Genomic DNA, 18463 nt, shown 5'->3' on the forward strand with positions numbered 1-18463 from the left:
AAAGAAGCCCCATATAATTGCCGAAGAGGTGATAAAACCGTGTGCATTAGAAATAGCAACAATTGTTCTGGGAAAAGAAGCCGCAAACAAGCTTAAATTAGTGCCGTAATCAAATCATGTTATTCAAAACCGAATTGGCGATTTGATTTCGGACATTGTGGACCAAGTTATCGCAGATATCAGGGCTAGTCCCTTGAAAATGTCTCTCCAGTTGGACGAAACAAGTGATGTTGCAAATTGCAATCAACTCATCGCACTAGTGAGGTATGTCCATGATGGTGCCATAATGGAAGATTTCCTGTTCTGTGAAGATCTGAAAACAACCACAAAAGGGAAAGATGTCTTCCAGTGTGTGAAGGACTTCTTTGCAAAATATGATTTAGATATCCAAATTATTGGTTCTGTGTGTACTGACGGTGCTCCTGTTATGCTAGGAAATAAATCAGGATTTTTTGCCCTGAAGAAACAAGAGATTCCGCACTTGCAAGATACTCACTGTTTTCTTCATCGACATGCTTTGGCATCAAAAACATTGCCTCCAAAGTTGAAAAAGGTCATTGAAACTTCTGTGAAGACCTTAAGCTGGATTAGGGTTGCGCTCTAAACCAGCGCCTCTTCAAGTCGCTTTGTGAAGATTTTGAAAGTGAGCATTCAGTTTTGCTTTTCCACACAGAAGTCCGCTGGCTGTCACGTGGGAGAGATTTAACGCGTTTCTTTGAACTGCGAGAAGAAGTCAAAACTTTTTCTGAAGGAACGTGACTATGATGTGCCTGGAGAAATAGAATCACGAGAATTCAACCAAATGCTAGCCTATTTGAGTGATATTTTCATTCGTATGAATGACCTGAGTGTATCTCTTCAAGGGAAAAACATAAACATATTGAAATGCTGCGAAAAGTTAAATGCTTTCAAAGAAAAGTTACATCTTTGGTGTCGACGAGTTAAAAGAGGGAATCTTTCAAATTTTCCATCACTCGAAGAAATGGTAGGTGAGGATAAGTCCCTAATTCCATGTGTGTGTGAAGAAATTGTGGACCATTTGGAAATACTATCAGTCATTTGATGGATATTTTGGAGGAGAACTGGAAACTTCTGAAGGATGGATTATGAGTCTATACTCCTTCAATTTGGGTAATATGTCATGATGATGAAGAACTGGAAGAAGATCTTATTGAACTGCACACAAATCGAGTTCTTGAAATGCAGTTTGAAAGCAAAACGTTGGAACAATATTGGTGTTCGGCAATGGACATGTTTCCAAGACTTTGTAAAAAGCACTAAATGTGCTCATCCCATTCGCGACGACATACTTATGCGAGTTTGGATTTAGTGCCCTTTTGTCAATCAAGACTAAATCTAGAAATCGCTTGGGTGCACAGGCAGACTTGCGGATTGCTATCAGCAACAAAGTGCCACGCTTTGAAAAACTTGTAAAATAAATAGGAACAAAAGTCATTAAATTTAAGTTGGCTTATGAACATTTCAAATTCAAAGAAATTTCATTTCATGCATGGATGAAAATTTGTTCTTTTGTAGGCCATGTAAGGTTTATGCAACTTTTAGTTTGTTGTAATATTTTTTCTTTTCTAAATGTTTCGTTTTTGTTTATATATCATTAAAACTAATTATAAAAATTTGTTTTGGCCACCTTCACCTTTATTCTTAAATAAATAATTACTGTGAGGGGTGCGAGAACATATTAAAATTTTTTAGGGTGCGGAGCATGAAAAAAGTTGGGAACCACTGCTTTAGGTGAACGTGAATATTACAAATAGTCTAGTGAATGTTTTAGCATGTCTGATTAATAGTCAAACACGAACACACATTTCAAATACGTTAATCATATATAAACTTAATACTGGATAAAGTTGTAGTTGCAGATATTTTAATCAAATACTAAGAGATATGCTTGAAAATGTACAAAATACTTATGAAGTAAATATTGAATTTATAAGATCAAATTAAATCATTGGCCGCAAATTCGTTGTATAGGGTGAGATCTGATGACTTCAGCAGTTGAAGATAAGTGTGTATGTAAAGAAGTCGCAGTCAAAGAGTTAAGTATAACAGAATAGTTACATCATGCGCTGAATAAGTCTAGTAAAACTTTAATTAAAATGTGCGTATGGGTATTTATATAATGGTTTAAAACTTGAATTTGGGTTTAATTTTATCTGATATAAGCTTTATTTGTAAATCAAATAATTGACAGAACAACCTGTAAAAGTGTAATTAAACCTAAGTCCGATTTCATAATTTATTACAGACATTAACTGAATCAAAAACAGAGGAAGACTTAATGGTTTGTTGATTGCAAGTGTTTTCAACTTGCTTCCATCCAGCAGCATATTTTTTGGGGTCTGTAGCACAACCGTCATGAAATATCTATAACAACTATCTATACTAGTTATTACACTCTTGTATTAAGAATAAATTAAAGTGTTTATGTTTTACCATTACTATAAAAAAATCAATGGATCATCTTCGCGATCTGGTACAAATGTTCTTTATTTCCTGTAATACAGACTGCTGTGTGAATAACTGCTAGTTCTACAAGACACATATTACAATAATCAGGACTAACTACTTTGTTCTAATATCTTGTGACCAAGACAAGATATACAGTGTAGAAGCTGTCAAGCCCAATGAATTATTAGTACAAAACTATTCTTCAGAAACAAGATATTACCAGTGCTTCCAAACTTTTTGTTTTGTTAATATCAATAATCAACCTACAAATTTTGAAGTTTCTTAATTAATGCCATGACACCGTTTCTCCACTTTTGTGAAACAGAGAAACTCGAGGCAAAGTAACTGTGTTGTTTTCAAATAACAAATTACCTGTTTCTTAAGCAAGTCATTTACTAATTCAGAAGTATCCTTAGTACTAATAGTGTGAAAGCAACAAGATTTAATATTGGAAGGACTGATTCTATCTCTTACATAAACATTACACTATTCAAATTATTCAATTCCTTTCTTTTATTACTGATTTACAGTTTTATCTTAAGGAATCAGAAAAAAAAGGTAACAATAAAGATTTATAAGAAATTAATAAATGAAGTACTGTTGCTTTCCTAGCACTTGTTAAATATTTATTTTGATACGTACACCAGAAAAAGCAATTTTGTTCAAAGCAACTCTATTATACACAATCACATAATTTTTTGAAAACTTCTAACAAATAAGGCAAATTCACTGTTTTAAAAAATAAATAGCTCTTAAGCAAAACTTTTAACTGCTTCTATCATGATCACAAAAAAGGATTATTAAAAGATACTACAGAAAAACGTATCTTTTTGTAGCATCATAAACTTGACTTTGTTATTTATACAGAGTTAATGCAATAGTGAATTTCACAGATCATCAAGAACTGTTGGATAGCATTTAATTAGAAGAGATGAAAGTTTAGTTGACCTTTTTGTTAATATATAACTAGATTTAAGTTACTACAGCAATCAGTCTTGCACTGGCTGTAAATAAAATGCCAGTTGATTTATTAGAACACTTTGAATGAATATCACACTGTACTGACACAAATTATGATTTAAATTGTAAATGCTTTTTCTTCATACAATTTTGCTTAAACATAAAATTAACCACCAGCAACTGAGAGACAGTAAGCAAGATTTTCTAAATTTATAAAACGTTTGTTTGAAGAAAATGTGTAAAAGGTACAAAATATTTAAAATGTGTCAAGCATTGTGTTTTTATTTAACACAAAAGATGATAATGATATGCACAGCCAACAAAAGATGAACAGCAAAATAGAAATTGCTCATAAAAAGAGATCAAGGAAAAACTGATAGGACAAGCATACTAGCTTTCAGTACAATTAAATTATGTAAAAAAAGAGCCAGTATTCACCATCACAGGGGCTACCCCTGTTTGTAATGCAATATAAGTCACTTGGTTAAAAATTGAAAGTAGGGATCGATTAATTTTTGGAAAGTCTGTTATGGCTGTAGCTGAGGATACCCTATACTTTTCTACTGACATATACAGTCTTTACTATAGCTCTAGGCAATTCTCCTTGGAAAATAGAAAGTAAGATCCCAATGGATCATATCTTGTCACCATATCACAGGCGTGATTACTTACTGGGCTGTGATAAGCAAGGATTCACCAGCTAAAAACATAATCTATAACCAACATGTGTAATAAAAAGTTATTAAACTGCCTAAAAGTAATTAATCAAGCAACTACCTAATCACAAGATCAGAGAGAATAATAAACTACTTTTCCAAACAGTTTAAATGAATCACTTGCAGACCAAACAATCAGACAAACTGACTGTTCCACTTACAAATATCTAAGCTAGTCTACTGACAACTTTAGCAGACCAAGTAATCAATCAATACATTCACATAACTTTCCAACAAAAATTCTTAAATAATGTTGAAGCTTTTTGCTCACCTACATGCATTATAAAATAATGTCCAACACAAGTAGCATAGCAACCAATATTACTATGCAAAGGAATAGGACAAGCACAGCCCTAAAATCCAGTTTTATCATCAATTTAATGTATGAGTCTTGAGCAGAGAAATAGAATATTTAGGAAAATCTAGCAAATATTAAGGGTTCATTCATCCAGGGAAGAAGAATAAACAGAAGAGTTTAAGAAAGATTTTCTACAATAAACATGAGCCTTAGGTCATTATGATCACACTGGAATGCTAGTCTGAAAGTACCCTAGTCAGTACTTTTGAAATGGTCACTTATAAATTTTGGTTTAAAAAAATTGACATTTTGTTCCATGTATGCTTGTACAGATACAAGAAATAAGCTCTTTCAAAATGTGCTGTCATTTTAAAAGATGGTAATATTTTTCACTCTTATCAGAAAAAAAAAATCATTCACTACATCTGAGTAGACATAAAGAGTGAACAATTCAAATTACAAGGCTAGTTTTAAATTATGATTTTTGTAATCAAATTGTTATCTATAACAAAGGCTACAAGTACCACTAATAATTATAAACATATTCAAACAGTCAAATAAGTCAAAAGTGGCATTGTTGATAATATACCAAAAATTTGTCAAATTAAGTGTCTTCAAAGCAAGTGACAAATACAGCAAAATTGATAGTATCCATTTTCAGGATGAAGTGTCATAACTTGGTAAGCTTAGTTGTAGTATTGTACATTAGACTTTTCCTGTTAGTATAGATAAAATTTGAGTTGGCTAAGATCAGAGATGTAAAAGGACCAATCAATACTTTAAGAATAGGGCTTTCAACAGAAAAGTTAACACAGTTCGTAGTGACAAAGCTCTGATGATGTATACATGCACAAAATAATGATTCACATAGAATCAGGATATTTAAGCTCGATACAAATACTTGTAAAATTTGAAGCTCGTTTAGAATTGTTTGTGACCTTAGAAACACAAACAATAACATTTAAAATAGTCTAAATATATTGACCTAAAAATTTTTAAGAGTTCAGCATTATAACAAAAGAGTTAATAAGAAAAAAACTACTAGTGTTCACATGGTGTAAGTGAACACGTCAAACCTTCCTTATGGTAAGGTCATCAAATACACAAGACATCAACATGTACACTATGTAATATGTTTTAACCACTTATCTCCAAGTGCTTAGGTCACATCCTGAACTATGAGGCACTGGGATCTACCTCAGATGACTTTGCAAGAACAATTTATCTTGTTATAAAACCAACACCATCAATAACAGTAGACAAGAAACACAACAACCATTTTAAATTATATGTCACTAGTATTTATAAAGATATGAGTGTAACAGTAAAATAACGTGACATACAAAAACAACATTATTAAAAATATCCTCTCCATTTTTTTTTTTTCAAAAGCCATTTCCTCTACAAGGTGTATTCTTAAAATTGCTCCAAATTGTTTTGGAACATGCTTGACTTGACCTTCAGACATCCCTAAACATGCACAACCAATAAGACCTCTAAAGCACGTTCAGCTCATGTATAACCTTTGGTAAGACATTTAAAAAAAGGAACATAGCAAAACGGAAATCATTCATGACATTAATAAAATCTGCATTGAAATTTTTTTGAAACTTGCATAGCATAAGGTTAAACTTCCAATGTTTCTTTTTCATCATTGTTAATTACTGGAGGATAAAAATATTAATATATAAATGAATGCCATATTCAACTTCAAGGTAATATTTTAATTTAAATATAACGTTCTAATCATCCAGGGAGCTGCACTAAAAATGGTACACAAAAATATACATGAGTTCACTAAGTTCTTTATTGGCTTTTCCTCCAGTGACTAGATCCTTTACGTTAGCTCCACGTCTTCTTGGGAGTCAATCACGCCATGCAGACATAGTAACAGTTTGTGTAGTTTAAACAACTTTAACCTCTTACATTAAAATTATCAAGTAGTAGGTCATGTACAGAAAATTCAGTGATGCCCCCTGGACACAGAACACTGCAAATTAGGGAGTCTGTCTTGCAATAATTATACATCCAGATAGAAACAACAGGGAGATCTTAGTGAATAGTAACACCTTGTTTTTATGGAGGGGCTTCTTCTGTCTGTCTGTTCATAGGCACAGACCCATGATCCAACACTGTCTTTAGACACCTACGAAAAAAAAAAGAAAAAAGATTATTCTAGCTTTGAAGCTGTGAGCTTAAAATGGTAATACAATGCACAGATAAAGTTGAAGCCACGGATGCATGATAATGTGATTCAGCAATTCAAGAATTTCTTCAATGCCCCCAATTTTTTACAGTTAATGACTCTAAAAATAACTTGAGAAACTGATAGTTAGGAAGCACTTAAAGATATGATTATGCCTCATATAAAGAATATATTTATTAGCCTTATACCCATCTCATAACGTAATGATCTAACACAAGTGAACAAGATAACTATGAAGAATCAGTAACATCGTGTATATTTTTCCTGGTGGCTTCATGAGTATTTCAAAACGAGACCTAGAAACCAGCATGATAGGGTTTTGTACTAATAATTAAAATTGATTGTAACAAACTGAAAGATTAAAACCATCTATATGGAAATATAGCATGGTCTACTCTAACTAAACGTTGTCACACAGAGCAATGACTTTGAGACTTTTTCTTCAATGATGGATTATAAAATCTATAATATAAAACTCACCTTCAGAACTTTTGCTTTCAGCTTCACAAATTTTCTTTAAAATCTTGGCATACCTGTTGGATTCCCAGCAACTAAAACAACAGCAAATTACAACAACTTTACACAAATATCTTGTGAATACAGTTAGTAAAGCAGGCTAAAGAAAAAAAAAATCTAAATAATATACAGCTTCCACAACCATGCAATTTTACCGTTTCTCACATTTTTATATTTATTTATCTGTGCTTTTAAATAAAAAAGAAAATGATAAAAACCTTGAAATTATTTTTGCATATTAACATATAAAAAAGTTTCCATTACATTTTGGAGTTTCCTGCTCCTTTAATGTGATATTTAAAAAAATATCCAAGTTTTTTTTCAATTCTATTAAACTTCCATTCTCAGATTCATAGCTTATGTTCACATGATCTTGTAACTCAATTTTTTTAGTTACACAGATCCTTAATTTTCCCATAGGGTGTTGCATGTTGTTCCCAACAAAACTGCACACTTAAATTCTCTGTTTGGTTCTCAGCAGTATGAGTGAGCTAAACATTTTCAAGTATTTTCTATACTCTTGGCATTGGCATTATGGTGGAAGATATTGATAGAGTTCAGAGCCTAATTACAGTGCTGTTGCATTATTGTTATTAAGTTCTTGCCAACAACAGCAAAATTCAAGAATCATAAATGGTTGTAGATATTTATCCTCAGAATGTATTATGCATTATAAAGTGAGTCAAATATTTTCTGATTTATTTTCATCCTCATGACATAAAATTAGCATAAACTTCATGTTTGCACTGTTTTAAGTGATAGTTAATAATCGTTTGGAGCATTACATAAACACATTGGTTTTGAAAATACATTATATCTATGATGGTATGAAAGATCTGAGAGTGAACATTTTCAAAGTAGAAAGACATATCAGTTTACAGTGTTATTTTGATTAATAATTATTAATGAACTAAATATATATATATAATTCTATTTATTACAAAACTAAACAAGAATTTCAGTATTATCATAATAAAAGTAACTGCACATAGATAAAATTATTTCCCATTATTTTGCACAAGTTTGTATCATAAAGTTAAAAACTTATATGTAATTTGTACAGTCAAAAAATTTTTTAAAACTTCTCATAGAACTGATGTTATTTATAGTAGTTCTTATAAATATAAAAATGCTATAAATTTCACAATTTTTTATATTAACTTCTGTACAATTATGAATATTTCTTAAAATAAAACACAAGTTTTTGCTCCTGATGACACAGTGTTATTTATAATGATAAAATGATGATAGATACATGAAACAGGCACAAATGGCTGCTGAACCTGCATGGCCAAGGCTTGTTGATAGGCTGAAGTTGCACTGGGTTGAAACACTGGAATTCCACTTTTATCCAAGACTGGACGTTTTGTAAATGGTATCATTCCTGGGAAGGCCTAAAAGAAGAATGGTGGCATGTGAGCTATAAGTTTATATAGAGTGAGTAATACTGATAGTCTATAAATGTCACCTTTGATTTATTTATTTTAGTACACTGTATGTATATTTTTTCACATTTCAGTGGTAACTAAATAAATATTACATAATTTAAAAAATGATTACACAGGATGTAATAACATGCTAACTATAAAACAGAACAATCACTTTTATTAAAAGCTGATATAGGTTTAATACAATAATAAGAGTGGAAAGAAGAACATATAAAACAAGATACTCTAAAAGTTAATATCTAATTCAATAAGTTCTATGGAATCTGTGAAAGCAGCTTATATAATGTTTAATTCTTTAAATATGTAAAACATAGTTAAAGAGCAGCATCTCTATTAGGTCTGGTCGCCTTGGAAACCAATAATATAATGAACATAAAGTATACTAATGTTCTAACAATCTATATCATATAATTTTTATCATCAAACTTGAACTACAAATTTACTAAGTGTCCCAAAAATACCAAAGCAGTTTAAAAAGTACGAAAATTGGAAGTATAGAATATACTAATTAGAAACCCCAAAATTTATGGAAGACTATTTATTTTCTCAAATGAATATATAGTCAACCAAACACAATAATGGTGTTTACTATAAATTTGTGTCAAAACATACTTATAGTCAAAGTAAATGACGACTAGTAAATGGCAAATATTTGTGAGATATACTTGAAAATGTGTAATAAAATTATATTCTAATTATACACTAATATTATAACTATCTTCCACCAAAGTGATATAAAACTTTGAATATGCATTAATGTTATAACTTTTATGTATGAGGGTGATAAATAAGTGTATAAGATGATTAAATTCTTAAGGTAATGACTAATTTCCACCAAAATTTTGTATAAATTGTACACTCCAACATAATGACAACTGTTTTCCATCCAAGCCATATACTAGGATTTGATTTTAATACACTAAGGTAAAAATGTCTGATATTTCCATTTGATATTATTCAGTGAAGTGCATATTTAGCACATAATTAAATATTACACAAACTTTGTTATAATTTTTTTAATGTTTCATTCTTGATAAACCTAGTATTTGGCTGCGTACTGTTTTCTTTATGAACTATATAACCAGTCTTTCATTTCAACATGTTTAGCCCTTTTCTGACACTATTACAAGCTTGTTGATACTGATTTTATTGATTCTACTTCTCCAGTATATGAAATAAATATTTGCCATAAATAATGGTATTGTTAGCATTTGGCAAACAACAACAGTTTTACATGAAAACACTGTTGGTTCATTTTCTATAGTTATAATTTTTTAACAATTATAATTAATTAGCTTATGAGTAACTTATTCAAGGAAGGTCAGTGTAATATGTATAACCTAGTACACTAGCTTTATTTCTTTAAAACTGTACTTCTAATGCACACCAAAATGTTAAGTCTACAAATAGTTAATTTCAATATAATTTTTTTACATTCTCATTTTCCATTAACATTTATTAGATTATTAATTTAAAAAAAAATCTGATAAAAATGTTGAATTTATTACTATATAACAGAGTGAGATATTGAAGAAAAAATGAGAGAGATAAAAGAGTGCATTTTAATATAAGGACAGAGAGTTTAGCTAGATTAAAATAATAACCTTTTGGATATCAAATTCTTTCTCTTACATAAGGTTATAACTTTATTTTTTATATACAAATTAAACCTATTACTAAGCAACAGTTATCAGCATAATACTGATACCAAACCCATGAGGTTGCTACTAGATAGTTCAGTAATAAGAGGGAGTTGTGCAGCATCAGACCAAAAGTGGGAAAAAGACTTGATCATTTTAAACTAATCTGAAACTAAGCTATTGTTAAGTCAAGCTCTGGAGAAATGAATACTGTACAGAATTGTGGAATAAAAACATAAAACAGTCACATTCAATTTTCACTTTGAGCAGAAAGTAACATTTTTAATAGTGCATGGCATATTTATAAGTTGAAGGGCAAGTGTGTTCTTGAATTTTCATAAATATTGAAGACATTCCTATTTTTCATATCTTCCAAACTTCAAGCCTCATGGTTTTTGCCATTGTTATAAATATGTTTTTCTGGTCATTTTAAAACAATACCATTAAAAAGTAGGAAAGTGGAAATACCAGTAACATATACATATAAGAAAGCTCCAATGAATTAGTGATGAAAATGGGGATTAGTATATTATATATTTTGATAAAAATAAAGCTAGAAGGTTTTATTAAAATAGAAGTTGCACTTGTATGCCAATTTCAGTATCTTAATCAGTAATCAATGTTTTTAAAATTAAAAAATACCATGCATATGCAACTTGCCATAAAATTATTGAAGAAGTAAAAACTAATAGCATACAACATAACATACTGGGATTCCATGCTCTTCATGCAATCCAAATTAGTATGTTGCCTAAGCTCAAACTTCAACCATAAGCCTCAAATTTCCCACTTGTCATGCCCCTTAGCATGATCAGTAAAGTGGTAAGACACTGCACTACGTCCTCTACTGCCAAAATTAAGAAGTCTGAGCTACATGCAAAAGCACTAAGGGCGAATACCAGAATCAGATCATCATCAGGATCATGCAGGCGCTTCTTGCTGATCAAAGTCTTGATCACATGTGGCTAATTAGTATGCAGAGCAGTTGATGGTGGTTGGCAGGTGCCAGGGGTAGACAATAGGTGGTAGCACATGAAACAGCAAGCAGCAAGATGATGAAGAGAAATAAAAAATAAAATAGCAACAATTACAAGTCAGATCACCAAGTCCAACATGCAATATAAAGAGCCAATTAATAATATACAACTGTCAAAATTGAATTTAAAAAAACACTGAAGTGAAGCCAGCCCCTATCCTCATCTCAAGTCATAATGCTAAGTTCTAATACGTAAGAAACAGAAGTTCTACAATGGTTTATCTGTACCAATTTATAATCAAAATAACCTAATAAAATATTGTATACAATAAGTTATATCTAGCTTTAAACAGCACCACCTGGTGGCCAATAAGAAACTGATGTCATTAGTAAGGATCTTAGAGGATAAGTGCTGGCATAATAGTTAATATCTTCACCTTAACAGAAAGAACAATTTCATAATATTCAAATTATAAATAAATCTCAAAACACTTACATAAAAACACACACTTTATCATAGCCCTACTATCAAGTGTTATTTTGATGTAACTTCTGTATTCAAGAATTTAAAATTATTCTATAAATAAAGGGCATTCAAACTGGTTAACTCTTTTATATCCTGCCAAATTTAATTGCCAAGAAAAAAACCCAACAAAAACTGAAATTTTATTTTGTTTACTGTTCAAATTTGTGAAAAGTTTCAATACTACATTTTTGCATGAATTAAAATAAAACAGCAAGATAAAATTGTTCTTTAATTCAAGTTGGTATGTCACAAGAAACAAAAATCATATTAACAAATTCTGTTCTTGCTAAATTCCTTATCTTTCATAAGTTTATATGTGGTTAATTATTTTGAAACATAAATCAAGTTAATATATTTCTGTGAATGAAATATTTCTTGGAAATAGTTGACTGAAAATAAGAATATGCATCTTCAGCAGAGCAAGTTGTACTTAAAAGAACAAATGATACATAAATGTTTGCTTTCCTTGTTTAAATAAAGGTTGATTTGTCATAGGGAATTACTGTAACTAACTTACATAATAATTATACAAGATTAATTTCTCAGTGACACACTACTGTCCATATTGTTCAAATTCTAAGCACAAAAGTTTTTATATAAATTTTCAGGATATATAAATACTTTATCATATTTTTTTCCTCTGTATATTATGTCTTAAAATCAATTTTACAAAATATTTGAATTTATGCAATTATTTTCTAGCTTAGGACTACATTCGTATTAAATTATTGATGAAACATCTGTTTATAAATATGAACTAATCAAACCACTGACTTACAAAATGACATGAAAAAGTTGGACAAGAAAAAATATGGCACAACACATGTCAAAGAACCAATGGTTCATGGGTTTACTTAAGTAATATTTTCATATTATTTACGATTCTATAAATAAAAAAAAAAACACCTGCACCTTAGGAGGCCAGAACATGTTCATGGGTTTACTTAAGTAATATTTTCATATTATTTATGATTCTATAAATAAAAAAAAAACACCTGCACCTTAGGAGGTCAGAACATGTTCATGGGTTTACTTAAGTAATATTTTCATATTATTTATGATTCTATAAATAAAAAAAAAACACCTGCACCTTAGGAGGTCAGAACATGTAAAAAAAGTTTTTATTTATTACTTAAATATAATAACTTTTTAAATATATTTAAAGAATCATAGTTCAAACATATTTAGTCAAAACTGATCATCTGTCTGTCACCAGGGGGACAGCATAATGCAGCAGACAGAACCAGCAATCAGCCAAAAAACTTTAATTTTTTAACACTGTCATTTATTTTTAAAAGGTTAATCAAAATTATAAGAAAACAGTCAGCTTTGCTTAACAAGACTGCAGAAAATTAAGTGAATTGTTTAAGCAAAAGGCTTGACTCAATACTCAAGGACTGTTGATCATAATTTTGAATTTACTACATGAAATATGGCAAGCTTTGAGTATAATATAAACGTTTTTTGTAAACAAAAATAAAATGTTTCAAAAGTACGTGTACTCAGACATGTCTGAGAACTGATAATATAAATCTGATTCAGACTTTGAAAAGTCAGAGTGCAAGGTGATGTTCATGGAGAAGTTAAAGATACACTTGACCATCGTACAGTTTGCACAACCCCTTGAACCTCCAAAATGCATATCTAGCATATTTTTCACTATCCCTGTACATTGTGTCTGGCATTTATTCTCCTCTACCATGAATAGTTCCAAAACCAATATTGTAGGGTAAAATGAATAGATAATAACTCTGACATTATATATCAGGTCATACCATAAGTAATGTCCAAAAATTTAATACAAATTGCAGAAAGCTTTAATGACTAAAATATGTAATAGGATGTGTATACAAATGTTCAGACAATTAAAAGAAACTAACCCAACCCCATTTTTTCAGATCATTAATCAAATAAACCCTCATGAAGATGGATGTGTCTGGGGAGCACATTAGACATACAATGCTTTATGAGTTTAAACAAGGCAATAGTGCAGCAGAAACTACATAAAACATTCAAGGTATTTATGGTGCAGTGTCTCTCAATGAAAGAAAATGTCAAAGGTGATTTCAGAAGTTCAGATCAGGTGACTACAGCTTAAATGATGTACCACTTTGAGGTTGTCCTGTTGAGTTTAATGATGACTTGTTGCTGGCTGCACTTGATGAAGATTGTGCTGTAACAGTTGAAGAACTAGCACAGAAGCTTAATTCAACCCATTCAACAGTTCACCATCATCTTCAACAGCTTAGAAAGGTGTCAAAACTTGGAAAATGGGTCTCCTGTGATTTGACAGAAGCCAACCTTAGAGCAAGAGTGGACATTTGCACTTCTCTGCAATCTCGTGAATATAACTCACCTTTATTGGACAGGTTAGTGACTGAAATGAAAAATTGATAAATTATAAAAATGCTAAGTGGTGCAGACAATGGCTTAATGCAGATAAACTGGCTAAAGCACAGCCCAAAATGGACCTCCACCCTTGGAAAGTCTTGTTAAGCATTTGGTGGGATATTGTCAGTGTGATCCATTTTGAGTTGCTGCCTCTAAATGTAATGATTACATCAGAGTTCCATTGTCAACAGTTATAGTGCTTGGATATTGCACTGAAAGCAAAGAGGCCTGCTTTGATCAGTTGTAAACGTGTTGTGTTACACCAGGATAATGCACGGACCCATACAGCAAGGATCACATTTGCAAAGATTGAAGAGCTAGACTTGGAAAAACTTCCACATCCTTCTTATTCTTCAGACCTTACCCCATCTGATTATCATCTATTCCAAAGTTTGCAGAATTATCTTGATGGAAAAGAGCTTTGAACACATGAAGATGACAAAACCACCCTCTCTACATTCTTTTCCTCCAAACACCAAGAATTTTATAGAAGTGGCATTCAGAAGCTTGTGAATTGTTGGCAAGAAGTAATTAATAATAATGGAACATACATTATTGATTAAATAACGTTAAAAGCATTTGAAATCATTTCTCTCATTCTGAACCTAAAATGAGACATTACTTAAGGGATGAGCTGATACTTAACATCATGTTGAATGGCACTCTGTAAAAGGCCATGGCATGCACACTTTGAACTCTACCCATGCATAAAGAGATTTAACAGCACTTGCACCTTCTTCAATGGTGTAATAATATAATGGATGTGTGTTTTCTTATAGCAAAGCCACATCGGGCTATCTGCTGAGTCCACCAAGGGGAATCGAACCCCTAATGTTAGCATTGCAAATCTGTAGACTTACCGCTGTACCAGCAGGGGACATAATATAATGGAATATCAGTTTTTAAATATTCCACAACTATACTTTTCTAATGAAAATAAAACCTAAGTTTATTTTTCACAATTCTTTTTATCTCATATAATGAATAAAACAGTAGTTGCTAAGTGGAGAATAGCATCTTGCTATTTTTAACTAAAATATTCAAAGCTAATTCTAATTATGTAATTGTTGTATATCTTCAAAAAAAAATCCTAAATTTAATAAACACCCCTGTAATCATAGTGATATATTATTGAGCCCTTCTGTAATAATACTATTTTGAAACTAAGTGTTTGTCAGGTCCAAAATTGTTTCTGTAATCTACATACCCTTAAAAAACAGGCCCCAAGTTTACTAGTTTTGAACATGCAACCACTTTATGCAAAATATGAGTCAGTGATAATGCTGTAATCATTTCTGTAAATATTAAACAATACGTTCATCAGTAATTTATGTTGTTGTTTTCTTACCTGTATTGCTAGGTGAAACATAAAAAAAAAATTCTATAGTGTTCTACTTCTGAGAATAATTTTCTTAACCCTTAAAACAGCAGGGATATTACAGTGGCAGCATCAGTTAGTCATGGCCACCATTTAATGGTAATTCTTAGTTTTCACATATTTAGAAACTAATGTGTGAATATTAAGTATGTAAGCTTAAAGTTCAAAATTATTTTTCTATTTCATTTGTAAAGAGAATTCTCATGCAATAGTAATACAAACAATTTTTTGTGTTTGTACCTACAGATGAGAAATTGATGTTAAGTGAGTAAATAATTCTGCACTGTAAAGAGCATTAGAGATTAAGTGTAGATTGGTGTCTGTGTACATTACAACTGTGTTGTAATTACATTCTTGTATAAGCAGAGCTAAAAATACAGTTAAGTTGCTGTACTGGGTTCATGTTATTTCCTTATCAATATGGTAAAACAAATATTTCTAAGATAATACAAAACTCTCAGCAGATGCACACAACTATATAAAGCAGCTAATCTATAAGTCAGACCTGAAGCCAGAGAGGAAGAGCCAGTGAAATAATTATTATCCTACCAGAGAAGCGGCGTTAGCTCGGCTTTGGGCAGCCTTTAGCTGAGCCTGCAAATGAGGTGGGGGGTGAAAGTAGCGGCATGGGTCTCGTGTACAACGTCCCTTAACGAAATCCATACAGACCGTCACCATGCCTTCTGTACTGTCCACTGTCACGTGCTCAGGAGGGTGAGCGAAGCGGCACTCAGTTTCCACTCGTTTACAATTCCCACGCTGGAACTCTCGACATACCTATAGGGAAATGGGAAGGAAAGTGGGTGGGGAGGTAGGAGAAAAAACTTTAAGAGACAAAGACATCCAGCTAGCAGAGACATAGATGGGGAAGTGAAGTTTTTTCTTGTTCTCTTTCCCACACACACACAAATACACACACAGCCAATTAAGAACAAATGCAGCACAGCATGCCATCTATTGCACCATGCATTTTGAAATATAGGCTTGGGCATTGCAAAATTCAGTAGATAAAGTTGAAAAATAAACATTTGACATAAATATAAAAACTTATCAATATAAGCAGAGAAATAAGTGTCTCCCCATGGTGTCTTGTCCAAAAACATCTGGCACAACCACTTTAGTTTTAAGATTGACCTTTGGCATCTAGGTACATTTAAATAATGAATGTCTAGTTATGATATTATATTATAACATGTTGGAGTTTCCCAAGCATATGAAGAAAAAGATAATAAAATTTTACCACATATAAATACTGTCACATGTTTTATTATGTTGGTATTGGTTGTTTAGGGAAAATATTTAATACATTAAAACAAAATACTATCAACAAGTTTTTAAACTAATGTCATACATTTTGAAACTTACAGTATTAGCAACAATGGCTAAACAATGAACAAGACCATAACTCAAATTTTAAGACATTGTATCATTACACACTTTGTTCATTATTAATATGTTTAAGCCAACATCAAGTAAATTAATGTTATGCTGTTTTTGCAAATTATTTAGATTTTATACAAGATTTGTTTCAGAAAACTTTTTCAACTCAGATTAGGTTTCTATATAATGATGGAAACACACAAACACAACAGTGCATATTGTTTTACACACTTCCAATAAGATATACAAGTCCTTTTTCATTCTAAGCTAGAAATATGGTTTCAGTATTGTTTAAAAAAAAGGTGATTTCATCATAAAGCACATAAAAAAAAGTAAAACTTGAAAGAATTTAAATGAAGCATAGCACAACAATTAGTATGAAATACGATTTAAAATCTGGGACTGTGCTCAGTTTTATAAGATGTTCTTAGCTGTTTTGATAACATTTCATATATTGATGTTGCTGTAAAATAAATAGGTCCACTTGCATTATTATGTTTTCATTCATGATAAAATTTTTGAAACACAAATATTTCACACATTACAGATTTATATTCACACCATTTTGTGAAAGAATATATATATGTATATTTATAAATACTCTTCATTAAGAATACTTTTTTATATATAGCATACTTGCATAAAAGTTTTTTTGGGTAGATATTTGTTTGTTTTTCATTTTCTAAGATGTAATGCTTTACAAAATGTAATTTTTATGACCTTGGTAATTACCAAATGTATTGGATTCTTTATAAATTATTGCCAGCTGCTGTGTGTTGTTCTATAACTGTCTCTCTTCCAATTAAATTAATTATACATTGAAAACGCATATGCAGGATTCGTGTATAATTAATAAACTATTGCTATAAACAAAATGCAAAAATTAAATATGTACAATATTAAGCTTATAAACACTTCTGTTAAACATTCGTTAAGCTTAAGTATCTACATGACAGTTTTACATACCTCTAATCTGTCAGTCCGTTGCACTTTTTGTGTGGCAACAAGAGGAGTTGGGACTACACTGAGTGGTGCTGTCATCACATCTGCAGGCATCATACTAACCATGGGGCTTGGGCTCAAGTAATGAGCAAAGGATGCAGCTGAAGCAACAGTGGGAAGAGCAGCCAAATATGGATTTGTTGTTGCCTTAAATGTAAAATTAGATGTAAGATAAAAAAGTACTAATTCTAAGTTAGACTCTCTTAAAATTCCACTTTAGTATGGTACAATAAAATTGAAATAAACTGTAAAACCTAAAAGTAGATTTTTTTGAACAACTCTTTACATGCAAGTCTGTACATTAAAGCTTGAGACCTTGAAGAAACCTTTTGATACCCCATTTGGAACCCCATTATGAAATTTTGAAAAGAAAAATTTCTGTAGTTATTTTACATGATTCTTTATATGTATCTCAGTTCTCATATGAATAAGCATTTTAAATTAAATCTATACACATACAGATGTACACAGTGTAGTATGTTCGAAGACTGTTTTGTTTGGTTTAAGAATTCACAATTATTTCTAAGACCTTTTCCAAAAGGATGAAAGGTAATTCA

At 31.1% G+C, this 18463-nt stretch overlaps 1 protein-coding gene across 5 annotated transcripts in view; it reads right to left on the minus strand.

Annotated features, from left to right (window-relative positions):
- Positions 1-2489: 2489 nt before the first annotated feature.
- Positions 2490-18463, minus strand: part of LOC143232478 (muscleblind-like protein 1) — a 167844-nt gene continuing 151870 nt past the window's right edge. For 3 of the 5 annotated variants that reach the window (XM_076468006.1, XM_076468005.1, XM_076468007.1), the window contains exons 4-9: positions 17871-18053; positions 16074-16301; positions 11153-11218; positions 8421-8559; positions 7130-7200; positions 2490-6589 (exon numbers count right to left, since the gene is read on the minus strand). In XM_076468006.1, coding sequence (XP_076324121.1) covers positions 7166-7200; positions 8421-8559; positions 11153-11218; positions 16074-16301; positions 17871-18053 — 651 coding nt within the window. In that variant the 3' untranslated portion in view covers positions 2490-6589; positions 7130-7165. The remainder of the gene's footprint in view (positions 6590-7129; positions 7201-8420; positions 8560-11152; positions 11219-16073; positions 16302-17870; positions 18054-18463) is intronic. The other 2 variants (XM_076468009.1, XM_076468008.1) reach the window with 1 other exon arrangement.

Source organism: Tachypleus tridentatus, chromosome 11 (assembly GCF_004210375.1).
Source record: "Tachypleus tridentatus isolate NWPU-2018 chromosome 11, ASM421037v1, whole genome shotgun sequence".
Lineage (NCBI taxonomy): Eukaryota > Metazoa > Arthropoda > Merostomata > Xiphosura > Limulidae > Tachypleus > Tachypleus tridentatus.